The sequence below is a fragment of the Manduca sexta genome, chromosome 26 (assembly GCF_014839805.1).
Source record: "Manduca sexta isolate Smith_Timp_Sample1 chromosome 26, JHU_Msex_v1.0, whole genome shotgun sequence".
Taxonomy (NCBI): domain Eukaryota; kingdom Metazoa; phylum Arthropoda; class Insecta; order Lepidoptera; family Sphingidae; genus Manduca; species Manduca sexta.
Window position 1 is genome coordinate 829,840 of NC_051140.1, and position 19,740 is coordinate 849,579.

At 36.8% G+C, this 19,740-nt stretch overlaps 2 protein-coding genes across 12 annotated transcripts in view; one reads left to right on the forward strand and one right to left on the reverse strand.

Annotated features, from left to right (window-relative positions):
* LOC115447142 (double-stranded RNA-specific editase Adar) overlaps positions 1 to 15,805 on the forward strand; it is a 46,071-nt gene extending 30,266 nt beyond the window's left edge. For 8 of the 9 annotated variants that reach the window (XM_037443430.1, XM_037443429.1, XM_037443435.1 and 5 more), the window contains 4 exons: positions 10,125 to 10,275; positions 10,473 to 10,595; positions 11,182 to 11,322; positions 11,739 to 15,805. In XM_037443430.1, the coding sequence (XP_037299327.1) occupies positions 10,125 to 10,275; positions 10,473 to 10,595; positions 11,182 to 11,322; positions 11,739 to 11,867 (544 nt within the window). In that variant the 3' untranslated portion in view covers positions 11,868 to 15,805. The remainder of the gene's footprint in view (positions 1 to 10,124; positions 10,276 to 10,472; positions 10,596 to 11,181; positions 11,323 to 11,738) is intronic. The other variant, XM_037443431.1, reaches the window with a different exon arrangement.
* A 584-nt stretch (positions 15,806 to 16,389) lies between these two features.
* Positions 16,390 to 19,740, reverse strand: part of LOC115447151 — a 36,923-nt gene continuing 33,572 nt past the window's right edge. For all 3 annotated transcript variants that reach the window (XM_037443438.1, XM_030174112.2, XM_030174111.2), the window contains exons 9-10: positions 19,083 to 19,223; positions 16,390 to 18,550 (exon numbers count right to left, since the gene is read on the reverse strand). In XM_037443438.1, coding sequence (XP_037299335.1) covers positions 18,414 to 18,550; positions 19,083 to 19,223 — 278 coding nt within the window. In that variant the 3' untranslated portion in view covers positions 16,390 to 18,413. The remainder of the gene's footprint in view (positions 18,551 to 19,082; positions 19,224 to 19,740) is intronic.

Consider the following 19,740-nt stretch of genomic DNA (forward strand, 5'->3'; position numbering starts at 1 on the left):
GTCAGTTTTACCTAAATAGTTTAGATATAACATGATTATATTGTAAGCTGTAGTTAATGTGTTTAGGACATGGTTTGCTATTCAATTTTCGACCTAGATGCTGTAAAATGGAATAAAAAATGCTTGATAAATGCAGACACTGCTGTTGTACAGAAATTGATTAAGAGTCTCGCTGTTCTGGAAAGTACAGACTGTTTACCATTTAATAAAATTAAGAAATAATGTCTACATTTATGGCACATAATCGATAACTATTGAACTGAATAAAATAAAAATCTTACATAATTGATAAGGAACTGTTGTCAGCCATGTTGTCACAAAATGGCATGATCGTTTGATCTATAGTAAAATATAAAACTGAAGAGTTTGATTGTTTGAACGCTCTAAACCAATTTTAAAAGAAAATTTTATCACGGGAAATATTTATCCCAGAAAAACTTTTTCGTACGGGCGGAACTGAAGGCAAAAAATATCTATAAAATTTGAATAATATTATGTAAAATTTACGAGGAATATGCCTTTCGAAGTCCTATTGACCCGCGTAACAACTGCAGCTGTAACAACTCGACTCCCTGCGGTCGTAACTGCTAAACGGTTTGCAAAGAAAACAACCGCAAAACGATGTGCAGTATGTCTAGGAAATTGTTATGGAAGTTATGTAATTTGCACACAAATTGTCAAGAATTGACTGCATGCTGACTGCTGTGATTGCCTCGGTGGCGTAGTTGTACTGCATGCGCGGTACGACAGCGCTCTGAGTTCTTGGGTTCGTACCCCGGGTCGGGCAAAGTGATATTTGGGATTTTCTGCACAGTATCAGCCCGGAGTCTGGAATTTGTGTCCGATATGGCGATAGGCTCGCCTCCTACATCATGGGACGGAACACACTTGGCGAAAAGTGGGTTCCCTGGTTGCGATTCTGCATACCCCTTCAGGGATAAATGCGTGATGTGTGTGTGTATTTGTCAAGAAGGCTGCCAGATAACTTGTATAAGCTGGTTGTGGTTGGGTAGAGTAGACGGCAAAAGACCTAGAAGCCACCTACCTGATGGTGCTACCATCAGAGAGGTAATTGGAATCCCAGTCACAGATGCTTTGCAGCAGGCACAAGACAGGGTGGAGTGGAAGCAGCTCGTCAACGCCATCACAAAGACTTACCAAAGCGGGCACGACCTTCAGACGTGAAAAATATGACATAGAAGACTTGTCAATGAATTTGATGTGGGATTCAAAAACTATAGTAACGAACTTTACTAGGTGGCCGTTTGTGAAGATTACAGTAGCGAAATGAAATCTCTATTCGCTATCGAAAAAAATAATTAAATACCAGTCGATTATATAAGTTTTTAGATTTATAACTAACATTGCGAGTGGTAGCTTTTTTTAATTTTTTAATAAAACGAAGATGAAGATGTTTAATACATACTACGCGAGTTTGCCGGAGCTAGAGGGTGTGCTGGCCAGCGATCCTAAATCGTCGATCGTATTAGATTTAATTGGTTTAATTTTCGAGTTTTGAAAAACATTCGAAGATTTTGCAGCCTTTCTGGTCCGCCCCTTGACCACAATGGCTGCAAAGTCTTCGAGACGTCGGGAGAAAATAATATTATAAGAAACCGCGATAAAATTCGTACAAATAATTTTGTTTCAATACTTTTAAGTTTGTTGTGTAGGTACATATAATGTTTTGTGTTTTAATACCTCAAGATAAAACTACTTACTATATGCTAAACCATATCTACATGTTTAAAATTTTGCCACGTAATTTATGAATCGCCTCTTATTGTTTAAAATAACTTACGTGTTACGCTCTACTAGAACTTCAGTTACATATTGTTATAATTAGTTACGTTATGAAACTGCTGTATATAATGATTTCTTGTGTTTACGCAATTATTAAACAATGAAATAAAACTATTTGTCGGATTTTATGGCAGTTTTTTATATAAAAAAAATCTCCCGACGTTTCAAAGACTGCAGCCTTCATGATCACGAGGAGAAATAGTTTTATATCAATTCTTTATGTAAGTTTGTTTCTATAGTAAACATATTCGATGGGCTAGTATCAGATGAAATATTTTTATTTTTGCTTTCCTTTGAAATGAATTTCATGTAGAATAGATCACGAATTTATTAAAATCATCGATATATATATTATGTACTACGAACTAGATTTGACATTTGGTACACTCATTGTGTTCGACGCAACTGTACTGCAATCCGTACACTTGACTTATTGACAGCGTGTGGTTATGTACGAAGGATCGCCGATTACAATATAAGAACTCGAGTCTAAGTAAACCTGGATGTTAATAAAAAATATTTCTCAAATAAGTAAAATTATTTGTTGTTCCAGAGAATAAATAGTGACGTTTTGGTTGCCATATTTGTTAAGATTTTTAACAAATAGTTATACGGACGTTCGTGTCTGTTAAATATATGTCAATGATTAAAGACTATAATTTTTTTGTCAAAAATTGCGTTTCCAAACGGACGTGATGTCGCTAGACGCTGATGGATTGATTAAAACACGTTATGTTTCACGATACTTTATTGTATTATCAATCATTTAGTATATACATAATTCTCTGGATGGGGAATCATCCGCAGTAAATTTCGATTTTGAGCTTCGCCTATCATATCGCCCAAGCCTTCCGAATACTTCCTTCGTTGATCGCGGTGCGTCGCCAGGTTTGTTGGGACGGCTTCAAATAATATGAATAATAATATCAGCCCCCTATTATATTGTCCCACTGCTGCACGGGCCTCGTCTACTATTGAAAGGGATTAGGCCTTAGTCCACCACGCTGTAGTGCGGATTGGTCGTCTTCACACACCCACAAAATTCCTATAGAGAATTTCTCAGGTATGCAGGTTTCCTCACGATGTTTTCCTTCACCGTTAAAGCAAGCGATAATTCACAAAGAATACGCACATATTTTTTTTTTTCGCCTAGTCAGAGGTTTTGAGCCTACGGACATTCGTCTCGGCAGTCCGTTTCACATCCAACTATGCTATCGTCGCTTGTATAATGTTATACATATATATAAAAATGAATCCCTATTTCCCTTGGTCACGCCATCACGCGTGAACGGCTGGACCGATTTCACTAAATTTTTTTTGTTGTGTTTATTATTGTCACGAGAAGGTTCTCATGAAAGAAAAAATTCAAAAAATTGCGCGGAAAATTAGAAAATTTTAAAAAACTTAACGAAAATATTAATTTTATGTAACTGTCAATTGTTTGAAATAACTGTCAGTGATTGACAGAATGCGCGCTGCAAATTCATAGTTAAGACGGGACAACGTCTGTCGGGTCAACTAGTTAAATATATAATTACCTAATACTAAACATGTCGGATAAAATGTAATTGAATCCTGTATAAAGACCGGTCCAGCCACTTTCGCAGTATCATACATGTAGGAATGTCCTCAGATATTGCACTCTTCAAACAGGTCCGCTGGCTATCTGCATTGCATAAAACCATCGTGTTTAGAAGTTAGGTATTTCGCACACGGTGTGATCCAAGCTACCTCATTTCAAAGTGTAAAATCCGCCGTTTTTTATTCATTGTTTTGAATGAAGAGACGAGCTTGCCGTTCGCCTGATTGTAAGCGATACGACCGCTCATAAACACTAGAAACATCTAACACCTTGAATTACAAAGTATTGTTTGGTATTACACTGCGTTCGCCATTCTGAGACATGAGATGTTACGTCTTATTATATCCAGTAGTTACACTGGCATTGTACCTAAACCGGAACACAACAATGACAATACACTGTCGCTTAGCGGCAGAAATAGACATTGCGGCGGTACCTAATCGCCATTATCAATAAACCAATCCAAGAACACGGAACACACTTGACGAAATGTGGGTGGTCTGGTTGCGCCTCTGCGTACCCTTTCGGGGATAAATGCGTGATGTATGTTTGTTTTGTTTTTTTTTTATTCTAATCGTTTTTTTCTATCTATCTCAAAAATATATCACAAGAAAGTTTTTTTTAAATGCTCACAAATGTTATTTTGATTGGTTCATTGTCGGAAACGGATTGAAGATCGAGATTGGGATCGTTTATTAAAAACGGCTGTAAGTGTGTCGCTTTCCGGGATCAGCCTCTATCTGGCTTAAAACAGGCCGGCAAATTGTGTCGACTGGCGAGGGATAATCGTCTTTCGTCAGTCGATCAATCGTTAATTAAACAAAGTTTATTTTTTGGGGGTTAGCTCATAACTCCCTGGTTACGTTCATGCTTACTTCACTATAAAACATTTAGGTTAACACATACGAGGATTTATCATTTTCTTCCATTAATTCGTTCTTATAATAGTGTGTAAACCGCCTAAGACCCAAGTTGAAAGTGTAATCCGTTGACAGTAACAAGTCGGTTAACTTCTTTTATAGGATAATTAACATCCAGACGTTACGTACTATTTGAATCTCGTATACCACTGGTATGCAGGTGTTGAGCCACATTCTTATAAACACGGCATAGTGACTCCACTGTGTTTGATACTAAGTGTCGTCTAAATAGTCGACTGACGAGAGATTTCTCACCGATACCATAAGCTATTGGGCTCGTTTTTGGTCCATGCTTTCATCGAATATTTATGTGATATAAATTCTAACATAGAATGATTGAAATCCGGTAAGAATTAACAATTACCGGCTGTCAGACTTGAAGACACAGGTCATTCTGCGTAGATTGCACCGTCAACAGATTAAAAAAGTGGTATAATTGTAAAATGTAGGTAGATATTGTAACTTTGACTTTGCGGATGAACAACACCTCAGTCCCCCCCGTGACCATGAAAGCAAAGTCTTCTTAATGTCGGGATAAAATTATAATATATAAAACCCGCGATAATTACAAAAATAGTTTTATTTCTAAAATCGGTAAGTTATAAGCCTTTTAATATCGGTAGAAGAGCTAAGTAAAGAAATACGAAAAGAGGCGTAGCAAGCGATAGTTCACAAATAATCACTACATAGTATAAAACAAAGTCGCTTTCTCTGTCCCTATGTGTGCTTAAATCTTTAAAACTACGCAACGGATTTTTATGCGGTTTTTTTCAATAGATATAGTGATTCAAGAGGAAGGTTTATATGTATAATAATAACATCCATTAAGTAGTCAGCATTGTACCCGTGCGAAGCCGGAGCGGGTCGCTAGTACACAAATAAATTGAGAAAAGTTTGAGGTGCATTTGGGTTTTGAACCTGCGGATGTTCGTCTCGGCAGTCCGTTCCACACCCAACTAGGCTATCGACGCTCGAACTAAGTATTTGGGCCGATTATGAAAACGAATAATAATAAAGTTGGAATCTTGTTTGTTACATAAATCCGTGACGAAACTGATCGTTCGCACTGAATACCCGACACTTGGAGCGTGGCGCGGATTTAATTGTTATACGGCGTTTTTTTTTTATAAGGATACCGTAGATGTTACATATCGCTGGCTCATTAAAATATCCTATGTTTATTTTTACTTTGTTGAAAAATGGAGATAAAAAATACAATACTTCATGGTTTGCCCTTTATTTATTTATGGGATTATCAGATTTGTTCACTGAAAAGAAATAGAATTAAGTAATACATATAATTTAATTAATCTGGCAGCCCGAGCTGGCTTCTATGGGTTGTCTTGTTCTTTATTTTTTAAATTATATCCCTAAAATAAATTTAAATGTAATTTTGTAATAATAACTTTCTTATAAACTTGTTCAGACGTATTATAAGTGCAAATGTGTTCGCCTACTTGGTGAATATTATTTTTTTCTCTACTAATTTGTGTAAAAAATAGAAGCTAGAACTTTGTAATAGTGAGCCGATAATATGGTAGCTATAAGAGCGAAATATCTTATAATCAGGTACTACTATATAAAGCTGAAGAGTTTGTTTGTTTCAGCGTACTAATCTCAGGAAACACTGGTTCAAATTGAAAATAGTCTTTTAGTGTTTGATAGCCTATTTATCGAGGATGGCTATAGGCTATATAACATCACGCTATGACCAATAGGAGTGGAGCAGTAATGAAAAATGATGCAAAAATTGTTCGTCTAAAAAATATATTATAAAACATAGTCCTCCGCCGCATCTTTCTGCTTGTCTGAACGCGATATACTTAAAAATTACTCGACGGATTTCGATGAAATTTAGTTTAGAGATAGTGTGAGGTCCTGGGAAGGTTATAAGCTACTTCCTATCCCGGGAAAATATGTAGCGCAACTTTTATCCCGGAAAACTTACACGCGAACGTGAGCACAAGCTAGTAGAATATATTATTCAATTAGAAATGGATGTTATGTCATGCCGCTCTTCACTCTAGTTCCTTGGTCTTGACTACTTTGTAGGCCAGCGATAGCCGATTAGATACTATGTTTTCATTGTTGCCAGACTAAGTTGTTAACGTTATATAATTTGTAATGAACTTGACTGTATTGCGGGTGTATTGTGGGAGGCGTATATTTTTCATATCGAACCCAAAAGTCTGGTGTGTTTGTATAAGCCGGCCGTTGCCAGGCTAACAAACGTAGGGTCATTAAGAAAAAGGTAATAGCATGTCAGTTCATAACGACGGTTGAAAGGCTAATTGATTTAAGATAATTTTTTTTCGGACACTAAGTTTCATAGAAAAAAACATAGAAGAGACTGCTCATTTTAAATATACAATGTACTTTTTTCTATGTTTTTTATAAACCTAATAATATTTTTTGAAAAAAAAAATGTCGCTTAAGTAAATTAGCTTTTCAACTGTCGATATGAACTGACATGCTATTTATAACCTTTTTTTAATGACCCTACGTTTGTTAGCCTGAATAAGGCCGGCTTATGCTAACTTTCTTTCTTATTAATTTTTAGGAAGACTTACAGACTAATGAAGATTTAAAAATTACATAACTACATAACTATACATATTGCTTATAGTCTCCGCATATAACACACTGGACTTTAGGGTGAATGCTTTAGGCGCTCGCAACCCGCAAATTAAGCGACCATGTTGAGGGCAAACCACTAGGGGTTTACGAACCTCGACTTAGGACGGTCATTAGGAGAGGATGTGACAGCAACGATAATGAATACTATTATCTATAATATATACAAAAGCTGAAGGGTTTGTTTGTTTGAACGCGCTAATCTCAGGAAATACTAAACCGAATTTGATTTTTTTTCACTAGACTATATTATCTCTGAGTGCAGTACAGGCTATGTCTTATCCTGGGAAAATATTTATCCTTTATTTATTTTTTCATTCTATCGGAACCATAGGCAAAAGCTAATTTTGAATCATTTCCGTTTATAACGAAATGGTAAAAACAAGATAGATATGGCGATGGGCTTGCCTTTATTACATCTTGGTATGAATTATACACGGCGTGCGTCATTTGCGCCTTTTTCTCCCCCACTGGTTGTAGTACGCGTCAGTGTGTTTGTATTTTATAAGCATGTTCCATATAACTCAATAAATATTTTTTTAAAATAAATATTGGTGGTAGGTCTCTCATATGTGAGAGTCTGCCTGGGTAGGTACCACCGCAATGTTTATTTCTGCCGTCAAGCAGCAGTGTGTGGTCACCGTTGTGTTCCGGTTTGAAGGACATTGTAGCCAGTGTAAATACTAGACATAATAAGACTTAACATCTCATGTCTCAGGATGGCGAGCGCAGTGGAATACCAAACAATACTTAGTAATTCAAGGTGTTGGATGGTGTTTCTACTGTTTATGCTCGGTCGTATCGCTTACCATCAGGCGAACGGCAAGCTTGGCTCGTCATTCAAAAGCAATAAAAAATATTGTAAACACATATAATTCGTGTGTCTGGAAACCTTACATAAGAGATAGATTACACCGGATACAGTGTATAATTCATGATGCGTTACAACAAAAATTATGATGCTATGTGCGGACACAAAACTATGATATACTATGTATGGAGTGACGTCGCGTCTACCTCGTAACTGCCGGAAATATTTTATTTTTATTTTAATAAAATTAAGACGCAAAACAGATTACAATCAAAATTAAAGCTAATTATAAAATATACAAGCATAAAAACTAGACTGTATTCCTAAACATTGCGCCCTTATACTAGTTAATTACTCAAAGTGCGGACTAAAATTAATTACGACTATTGAGTACTGTGTATAGTTAAAAAATTGATACAAGAAAGTAGTATAAGTGTAGTTGTATAAGTATAGTGTAAAATATTTTTTTTTTTTTTGCGGCTGATCCCGCATTCAACTCCGGGAGGAACCCGCGAATGGTATACCGGTTCCCCCTGGCTTAACGACTGCGGGGGCCAAAGGAAGGGGAGGGGTTAGGAATAAGGAAGGGGAAGGAGGGGAAGGATTGAGTGTAAATATGTTATACAACATTGTTTTTGCTATCTAAGGGCCGTGTTAATGAACCGATCTCAGCTTTGAGTGATATGTTAAGTAGATATTTAAGTTAATGTCCTAAAAAAAGCGACACGTCAGTTTTTGCTGGTGGAAGGATATATTTTATATTTACCCATAGCGACTACTGTACTCAAGCTGTTAAAACTCACCATTAGGTGCAGAGGGGTGAATTTTTCGTGCAATTAAAAAAAAGGATCGAGAGATTCGGGGTTCTAATACTATGTAGGGTTGGCTTTAAATTTTTGTTAGGTCTATACTAAGGTTTAAGTTGGTGGGAAAATTATACATAATACAGACTGACAAAGCACAGCTTAGATCCGCACGATGGCTCTAAAAGCATGAAGTTTTAATTATTCCTCATAAAAAAAAGGATTTTTGAAAACAATATTTTACTCGAGTAATAAATATATTTTATGTGTTATCCATTCCTTTTAGCATATTGCACGTAATTCGTCCTTTAGAAGTTAAATAGAAGATAGATGAAGGTTACATGATCAAATTGTTTACTTACGTATAATCGACAGAAAACAAGCCAACGGCACCGCGGTCTGCATCTCTGGAACTTAACCTATATTCGTGATTCTAATAAAATTTACTGTAGTGCGTGCGCCACTCGCGGTGAAGGCGCGAAGTGCGCTTGCGCATGCACGCCGATGTAGCTGAGAGTGGGGTGTCGGTGCATCGGGGATGCGGTATATTACATGAAAATTCTTTTTTTTTTAATTAAAACGAATTATTTGTTTCATATTTCTACCGATGTTTCGATGATTTAATAGCCTTCAATGTTATAGGACGGTAACTTTGCTAACACTTCTATTTCAATGTCAAATATTCGCGTAGACATAAGAAATCATTCTTACTGTATATACCTAATTTTACCACAACAATCAAATAATGCCGATTTCAACATTATAGATATTGAAGAAAACGAACGTGGAGGATCTTTATTGGAGCAACAGAAGCCAAAACCGATTTTCATTTTTTTATATGTCTGTATGTTTGTACACGCATCATAAAAAACTATTCCGTAGAATATAATGCAGTTTTCACCAATGTATTGCTAGAGGTTTAACTTAAAATTTGGGCTCAAGTTTACCTCGGAAAAATATAAAGCGGGATATGAACAGCATGTCCTTCAACAAGGGCCTCGTCTTAAGATTTACACTTTCCCTATATTTTACTAGTCTTTTCCTGGGCACATGCGAACATTAGAATGAACTCTTTGCATCGGTGTTCACGTGCGCTATGATATTCATTTAAACGAGAGTTAAATAGACTGCTGATCTCCCGATAGGCAGCCTCTTGCCTCTGACGTTGCTAGTCTTTTGGGCGTTGGACGCTTATCAAGTGGACCGCCTGCTAGTTTGCTTACTAAGTAATACAAAAATGGGACTTTAAGGACCGATTTAAATTTATCTAAACTTGCCGCAACCTCGATGACTCCTAAGTAAACTACTGTATCTGGAAAAATTGCGATATTTACTTTTTTATCGGTTCGTTATGTGGGTAATGTTTACTACCAAAACCAATTAAAAAAAGTTACTGAATGAATGTTAATGAAGTGTTTTTTCGTTTATTAACTTTTGAATTAAATATACCTAGATAACGAAACGATTAAATGTGAATGTCTCAATTTTTCCAGATACGATAGTTTACTTGGGAGCCCTCAACCTGTGTCGAATGTTAGAACTTTGCTGATGAGCATGATTCCGTGTTCCAGGGCCATCTGTGGCCGTATAGAGGCGTTCATCACGTCACTGCCGCCGCCGTACCGTCTCCAGCGGCCTCTGCTGGCGCGTGCTGCGAGCACGGAGGCCCGCACTCCGGCCCGAGCGCCCACATTCAGCGTCTGCTGGTGCTGCACCACGCCAGTGAGTCGAGAAATAGTTTATACTCACACACACGTCTTCTAACTCAAGGGGTGAGCAGAGGCGCAACTAAACAAACCGGTACACTACAGCAATTGTGTAATAGCTTGACTGCAATAATAGACGTGGCGGTCGTATCTTATCTTACCAGTCGTAAAATGCTGTAGTTGTCGAGTTTAAAGAGGTCGTTGGTGTTGCAGGATCCGGAGGTGCTGAACGCGACGACCGGCAAGCTGGAGAACGGCCAGCCGTCGCTGCTGTGCAAGCAGAGCATGTTCGCGCGCTGGCAACACGTGGTGAGGCGACTGCCGCAGCTGCCACAGGTGATGCTCATCTGACCATACAGAGACACACTTACAAGCACTCACATATACTCAAACACACTCATACGCACTCACATACACTTGTATAAACTCACGCCTTTTATTCCCAAAAGGGTAGGCACAGGCAAAACTGGTGCACCTACTACAATACACACTACAATAGTACGTTGTATATAAAATCGAAGGGAGAAGGAAAAGCTGATTTTTATCGCTCCTTCTCACCTAATACCTCTTGCCACCACACTATTCAAATTGAATATTACTGATAAGGCTACCCGTGAGCCTCATCTAGCTATTCCTGTCTCAATCTGCCACGCTGGCGTAGCGCGGGTTACCAAACCATAAATTATTAAGTTATTTTTAGTTCACATGTTCTAACATCATTTTCTAAGTATGATCAAATTTGATAATATGAAAATTATGCGTTAGTCTGAAACGATAGATCATTTGATCCATGAAGACGCGCCCACTACTTTCCATAATCGCTTACAGTGCGCGTGAGCAGCATCAGTGCACGCGTACACTACGATGGATAGCGATGAATATTTTGTTAAGTCCGTCATATCGCGTTAAAATATCCCAATAGATTACATGTCAGAATAACCAATGTGTTGTGAACGCGTCCGGACGTCAGGAGTTGGATGACGTCAAGGCGCCGGCGCAGCTCCCCTCGAACCTGGAGTCCCTGCTGTACAAGGAAGCGAAACAGATGTGCCCCGTCTACCAGGTAAGTACAAACTCATGTGGACGTGTCATGACGTCAATATAGGCAGCAGTGCGTTATAAACGCATATAAGACCTTAAAAGATAGTAAGGGTTTTCAGGATGGTGAAAAAAATATACATAAAAAGTACAAACACTCACGCATTTTAACTTCGAAGGGGTAGGCAGTGGCGTAACTGGTGCACTCACTTTCTGCTGTGTATTTTGTCCCGTGATGCAATACGCCCTTTGTCTCCGAAAGGATAGGGGAAGCCAACTGGTGCCCCCACTTTCTGCTGTGAGTATTTCGTCCCGTGATGCAAAGGGGGCGAGCCTACCGCCATAACGGTCACAAGTAGACTCTGAGCTAAAACTGAGCAAACAAACCCAAATAACACCATAAATACCATTGAATAATAGACTATTGTTATTCATGAACAGGCGGCGAAAGAGCGCTTATTCGAAGCGTTCGAAAATGCGAAGCTCGGCCGCTGGATCAAGAAGCCAATCGAGCAGGACCAGTTCGTCTGCGAGCTGGTGGACGCGGACCCGAAAGCTCTGTTCGCCTAGGCAGGACACTGTCTACCCGTTCGTAGCGCGATGCAGGTTGGTCACTGTGCGGTGAAGGAACTTGGTACATCACCCGTCAGTACCGATGATGATCATATTAACGTAGATGCAGTAGGTGATGGTGATTTTTGTGTTTTTGATGCAAACCGTGGTGTTGATATGGTTAAGTGTGGTGATGAACATGTAGGAAGTAGTGAAAAGGCAACTGTTATTGATGAAGTAAAAGGTAGAAATGATAGAGATTGTGCATCTGTTTCCAATTTGGATACAAATGGGAATAATAATGATGCAGTAGAAATAGTTGATAAAAAGTTTAAATTGCTACGTTTGAGTAAATATAAACATTTTAAAATTAATAATAACGATCATGTTTTTGGTAATATGGCTGATGATATTAAAGATTTTAGTAAGAAAAATGAAGATGGCTATAATGATCAATCAATTGGTGATTTTAGTAAAGGTAGAAGTTCATATACTCAGAGAGAATATACAAACAATGCTCTTGCAGCAAAAGATGCACTTAAAATTTTTGTTATTACATCTGTTGACAAAAGAAATAAAAAAGAGGTAATTAATGCTACCATTCCAAACAATACTCAAATCCAAGTTGATAACAAAGTAGCCGCTGATCTTAAAGAATGTCAACCTTATGACCTCAAGGATCGGTATGATAAAATTGACTTATCACATAACAGACTTCCTGAAACAGATCATCTTGATAGACTACAAAATAAAGATGGTAAATGTAATTTTGCTTCTACAAGATTAAATAAACTAATTCATTGTAAAATGAAAAGTAATATAGATGTTAGCAAAGATGCACCAGATAAAGGAAGTTTTAACGTAAATAAAGTAGATAGTAATGACAATTTTATTGCTGATAATATTGAAAATAATGTTGCAAATAAATCAGAAATTAGTGGAAACAAAGAAAATGTAATAAAAAGTTCTTTATTACAAAAGAAATTAGCTTTTGTAAAGAAAAAATCAAAAGAACCAATATGAAATAAACGTAGGAAACGATACGTGCCGCTATAATGATAACAACCAGCGAGTGTTCTCAGGTTTTGATCTGTCTCGCTGTGTAAGTAACGCCCAGTTTTACTGAGTTGGGCCCGTGATCTCAGCACGCTGGTCTAAATGCATGCCATTGCCTAGATTGATCGGCAAAGTGCATTTGAATTGTTTTGGAGTCCAAAAGGTATTGATTGACTTAATAAATTTTAAAAGTAACATATGCCTTGTCAACTAAACTTAAATCTTCTGCGACATTAATGAACGCAACAGCTATAACCGAAAGAAGTATTTGCGAAACATGCACTCGACGAGGTGGCGAAGTTAAAAGGCCATGTCGAAATATCGAGTTTGATTTTGATTGATAAACCTAAACTAATTGGGATCATAATATAAATAATAAATTTTTTATGGTCTACATAACTATAAACAGCAAAATTGACGAAAAATTATCCAATTTCAATTTGTTGTTGGCTGTATCGAAGAAAAACAGAAGCCACACGTGCTATAAGAAAATTGACTGTCTGAAAATTATAAAAATACCATCAAAATTAATGTAGAAGTTACTTCGCTTAACATATCACAACTACAATGGAACGTGCTGAGAGTTTACATTCTAAATGTCATCTCAGCGCGTTAAAAGCACTATTCACAAAGCTTTTATAATATTATATATCAGTTTATAAATCATCACATATATTCATATATTTTCTAACACACAGTTGCCATTTGTAATCGTCATTAACTAAGTTCCTCCGCCAAATGTAAGATCGTTGAAGCTGGCAACACTGCCTCGTGCTATACGTGTTTAGTCAGTGGCCAGCCTTGGGGTCAGATACTGTTGGATTTTGCGCACTGTCCGTCTGTAGCCACCCTGATTGACATTGATGAATCATTTTCAGTGTATTTCGGTACGTATTTAATTTGTGGGGGTTTGGTTCCCGTGACCCCCCACTGAGTCCGGTAACGGGTTTCAATTTAACCAAAGATATTTCGGATGTTTTAGTATTAAATTTATTTTAGTGATTTTTTTTTGTTTGTATGATTTTCCTTTACATAGTTTTGTGATATAGGTTTTTTAAGTGTCTAATGTATGTTTTGTACAGAATTTTAAACGCGACATACCTTTCGTGATATGACGGTGCTGTGACGCGGACAGGGCGTAAAATCTGTTGTGTAAGTAGCTTGGAGACCGGTAATTTCCGTTCCAGTTCCGGTTTCCGAATCCCTACCGGAACGTTCATTCAGTTAGCTTACACGCATTTAACCGGTTCAATTTAATTATAATAGTAATTGTCAATACTTTAAAAAAAAACTTTTCGATTTTAAGGTTTAAAGTTGTTAAAAATAATGTCTGCAGTGACTACCGAAAATTGTCAAATACGGTTAACCGGTTTTAATATTACCCGGTCAATGTATAATAATAACCGGATGTTTGAAAACCGGTGCCAAGCTCCGTGTGTCCCAAAGCGTAGTATTAAGTGTAAGTATCAGAGGCGGTCTTAGGGAGAGGCGAACCAGGCAACCGCTCCGGGACCCGCGCGGTGCCTTAGAGGACTTTTTTTTTTAAGATTTTTAAGATCTTACCGATGAAACTTTTTAAAACCGGGCAACGTTTTTTACTCCGCCATGGGTCTCGTGTTGTTTTTTTTTGCTTTCCCCTAGGACCTCGCGTCGGCTAAGGCCGCCACTGGTGATGTATTGGTTCGGAATGTTCTATTTAATTAGTGTAAGTAATAATAATCAAGTAATATGAGGACATTTATAATAATAAAGTAATCAATTTCTATATTCTTCCTATTCAAAAAATGAATTGTATGCGGCAAAATAGTATTTTATTAAATGGGATGCAGTTTAACAAATTAGGTTGAATTCGTCTACTTATAAAAAAAATGTATTAAATAAAAAAATATATTTTACGATTTAAATTTCTTCTCCAATAAACACCAACTGTCTTAAATCAAATGATATATCAAAAAAAGATTTGAAATGAAACATCACACATAATATTTATTTTTATTGTATTTACAATCCTTTTTGTTAAACTATGTCTCTATAGTATTATGTGTAAAAATATGTAAATACAACGTGTGATTGGCGTTATACTATAAAACACGGCCAAGACTTAATGTTTTATCTTAACCTATTCTGTCTTGCTTAGTATTACAGTGCCGTAATCAGGATGTTTAATGTGGGTCAGACCCCCCAATGGTGAATGAAATCCCACATTTGTTTCGGTAAATTGCTATTAATTAGAATCTAAGTTATTTCGTTGGTTGTTAATGCGTAATATCGACTGTCTCGTTTGCTAAGCAAAAGTAGTATTTTACACGCATAATGAAAAACACTACCAAGAGTTGCTAACTTAGTCAAATAAACTGTATACCTTATAGAGCCAGTATAATAAGTGCAACTGGCGATAAGTGTGTAGCTTTGTGTATTTAACAGTGTCTCCATCTACACAGTAATTTGAATCTACCTTCAAAGTAAGAAAATACCTTGACCGCGTCATAAGCATACTACCATGAATTTCTTGCGTTTGGTTGGCGGTAATTCTTAAAAATGAACTCAAATTTCATAATAGGGACATATTTTATTTATTTTTGCTTTTTACGAGTTTAATGATTCAAGGTAATTTTGCCTAAAATCACGGTATATCTAGCCTTGGTAATTTTCTATTTAGACATGGAGGCACTGTTGTTAATTTAAGTTCTTTGTGATATTGTATACTGTAAAAGTTTTAGGTTTGATAGTTCTGCTCTGCTGTTATCGTTATAGTTTAATTTGCTTCCGAAATTCTGAATTATTGGTGTAAATAACAATTATCATAAAAAAAATCAGTGTATTTAGACTTGTTTTGTGTTTTGTTAATTATTCTGCAATAAAGACGATATTTAATTTTAAGCGCACAAAGTGAAATTTTAGGTTATGTGTTTTATTTATCTATCCTTTTGAACTATCCTTGAATACCTTAAAAAAATCGATAGCCCAGTTCGGAGTGGAACGAAATGCTAAGACGTAAGTCCGCAAACCTAAGGCACCTCTGACATTTCTAAAGTTATGTGTATATTATTTGTGAACTATCGCTTGCTCTAACAGTGAAAATAAATATTGTGAGGAAACCTGCATACCTGAGAAGTACTATATAAGAATTTTGTAGGTATTAAGTCTTGTCAAGCCGGACTAATCCAGCGTAGTGGACTAAGACCTAATCCCTCTCAGTTGTAGAGGAGGCCCGTGGCCAGCAGTGGGCACTATGTAATACATGATAGGATTTACTGTATATGAGTATCATGACGCGTTCCTGTCACTTGAACTTTTTAACCGACTTCAAAAAGGGAGGTTAACAAATCGTGACTTCTTTTTTTTAATGTTTGTTACCTCTAAACTCAGTCTTTTGGATTTTATTTGAAAGAATATAATTCCATAATTACCAAAGTCGATCAATTACCGGTGGTTTAATATTCGGTGATTTTTTTTACAATAGATGTAAGAATAAAACAAAATATTTAAGTAATAACATTTATTGATACAATAAATTTAGTTTAACAGTAACATTCGGTAACATCTCGGCACGTTTTACTGTCATGAGCTTTTCCAGATAAACATTTAGTTTGATATATTTAAATAACCATATTAAAATACGTCAAATAGACTTGATTTTCACAAAATGGTGCTAAAAATACTTTTGTGATGGACATTAATAAACATTTATGTCTAGTACAAATGGAATTAAAATTGTCTTCATATAACTAAGTTAAAAATATAATCCAACGTAAAATAAACAACTATCGTTTTCAACATTCAGTTCTAGAATGAATAGTGATAGTGCGGTTTAAGTCAATTTAAGGCTTGAAAGGCAATTATTTCTAAGCGACACGTTGATTGTTGCTTTTTTTATCTAACTTAATTTTCAATAAAGAGTGTAAATAAATAAATAAACTTTTGAGTACAGCGATTTACTTTTGATTTTAATTATAAATTTCATAGTAAACTATTTATACATATTATAATAAAATAAAGGTTCATTTTCTCAAAATCTACTGAACGGATTTTTATGAAATTTGGTATGGAGATAGTTTAAGACCCTGGGAAGGTTATAGGCTACTTTCTCTCCCGGGAACATAAATAGCAGGACTTTTACCCAGGAAAACTTCACATGGTCGAAGTCGCGAGCAAAAGCTATTTTACTTTATAAAAATATAGTCTACTGATAATAAAATTGCCCTAAAGCTACAAACCTAGATCAAACGACGCGAAAAATCTGGCGATTACAAATATTTAAATAATTCATTTTTGGTAAATTTGTCGCTTAGATATAATTGTCTTTAAGTGTCGTATAGAATGGTTTTTAATGTTATACATTATTCGCTTTTGATAGAAGTTTAAATGACATTCATGGTCAGTAGAAAAATATAGTTTACATACACATAAATATGGTCAGGAATGCATAACAAGAGTACGCGGACAGACAGGGCGTAGAATATGATTTGAGGTATCTTTATACACAATATGGTAACGAATAGAATACAGTAAAACCAGATCTAGTGGGACGAACACACGCATTAGCAAATTTCAAAAAATATAAATTTGAATTTGTTAAGCTAATTATGTTGCTGACTGTACATAATTATTATTTGTATAATAAGGAATCAGCCTAGCCATTTTATCAGGTTAGTGCGGAGTTTGGGCAAGTACCCCATTTTCCTTTTTAATTATTTTCACATTTTCTATTAAATTCAAAGAACGGTATATTTTAGGACATCTTTTTGAAAGAGTTATAAAACACTCCTGTATAGGTCCCAAACAGCAATAGCTAGAAAGTGCTAATAAGTGCTCATAAGTGCTATATTTCCAAAAAATAAAATCATAAATTTATCAAATTTTAATTGGAAAAGTCTGAGTACAGCCCTGTCCCGACGATTTCTAACCTTAATAGCCATATATTGAGCCCAAAATTTATAAGACTTACGCAGTAAGAGTTATTCATTTAGCTTTGCTATTTTTTATATCAAATATCTTGAGCGCTGCAAGTCATTTCAGTTTGGCACAATTATCAAATAAATTTATATAAGTTTTTTCTTACGCTCTTTCTATACGTTTTTCTTGGTCTGTCCTTTATAGCTTCAATGTGGTTTCAATAAAATTCTTAAATATTTTACTTCGTATTTTTTTTGGACAAGCGCGGCAAATTCACTACTGTACCTAATGTTAAGTCGAGTCCAATAGAATGTTGACTGACGAGAGATGACTTCTCGACAGTCGACATAATTATGCCGGTCTGTTGGAACTGGATACACACAGGCTGATCCATGAACGAGACACACTTATGAAGGCCACTAAGGCGGATTTTAACGCCTTGTTAAAAATGATTATCTTGTAGTTAAGTTAGGACATCATTTATTGATCGTGAGATGGGATGTGTAAAAAGTATTTCAAATTAAATAAACTGAAACGTTTGGGCCCCACCACTCGCCTTGGATCCGTGCCTGTCTAATCAACAACTTGGCCTTATATTTGGCGTATAGCGAGTTATCGGCAGCCACATTTATTAAGAGCAGCGCGTATGAGGTCCGTCAGTTCTTTGTATAGCAGACAGTTCCTGCTGGATGGCTTGCAGATCTCCCGATGGTCCACCGACACTCCGCTCAGTGAGCCTATACCGGCATCTGTTGGCAGATAAACTTAAGATTAGATCTTTATTTACTGGTAGTAGGTGTCTTATATGAGTCCACCTAGTTAGGTACCACCACAATGTCTATTTCTGCCAAGCAGCAGTGTGCAGTCACTGTTTTTTTGCGGTTTGAAGGACATTGTAACCAGTGTAACTACTAAACATAATAAGACTACATCTCATGTCTCAGGATGGCGAGCGTAGTGGAATACCAAACAATACTTGGTAATTCAAGGTGTTGGATGGTGTTTCTACTGTTTATGGGCGGATGTATCGCTTACCATCAGGCGAACGGCAAGCTCGTCTCGTCGTTCAAAGCAATAAAACACAAAATTAAAATGATTAATTACATTCACTATTATTAGGCCCGGCAGATGTCCTGTCACAGACCGCATTTTATTTAAACTACCTTTCATCAAGTCTTGTCGACAGCGCCATCTATCAAACCGAAAATTAAACAATGATTCAAGCTGAAACTAAATATAAGATAGGTGATTTAGGACATTAGTGTAAAACCGTATACTGACCAGCGGAGTCCACGCTCACTATCCTCAGCCACAGCACGGACATGAGCGTGCGGCCCGTCTCCACGAGGCTGCGGACCAGCGGCCGGGAGCCCCGCGTCGCCACCAGCCACCGCTCCTGCAGCGACAGCACCAGCGCGCAGTCTGCGGACAGACAACATTGTAGTGAAGTTCTAGTGTAATGGATGATGAATGTATGTGACGTGTTGATGGTTTCAGGCTTTATTTGACTGCCCTTATAACTAACTTAATACAATACGTTAATAATAATATCAGCCCAGTATTTATATACTTGCCCACTGCTGAGCACGGGCCTCCTCTACTACTGAGAGGGATTAGGCCTTAGTCCACCACGCTGGCCTAGTGCGGATTGGTAGACTTCACACACCTTCGAAATTCCTATAGAGAATTTCTCAGATGTGCAGGTTTCCTCACGATGTTGTCCTTCACCGTTGAAGCGAACGATAAATTCACAGAGAATATAAATTAGAATATTCAATAAAATGACGAGAGATGATTACCCTACGACAGTCGACACAATTATGCCGGCTTGTTAAAACCGGGTATACACAGGTTGATCACGGAACGCGACACTATTATATGGCCCACTAGGCGAGTTTTAACATCTTGTGTGAAATCCATCCAAACAAAACGTAAGAGG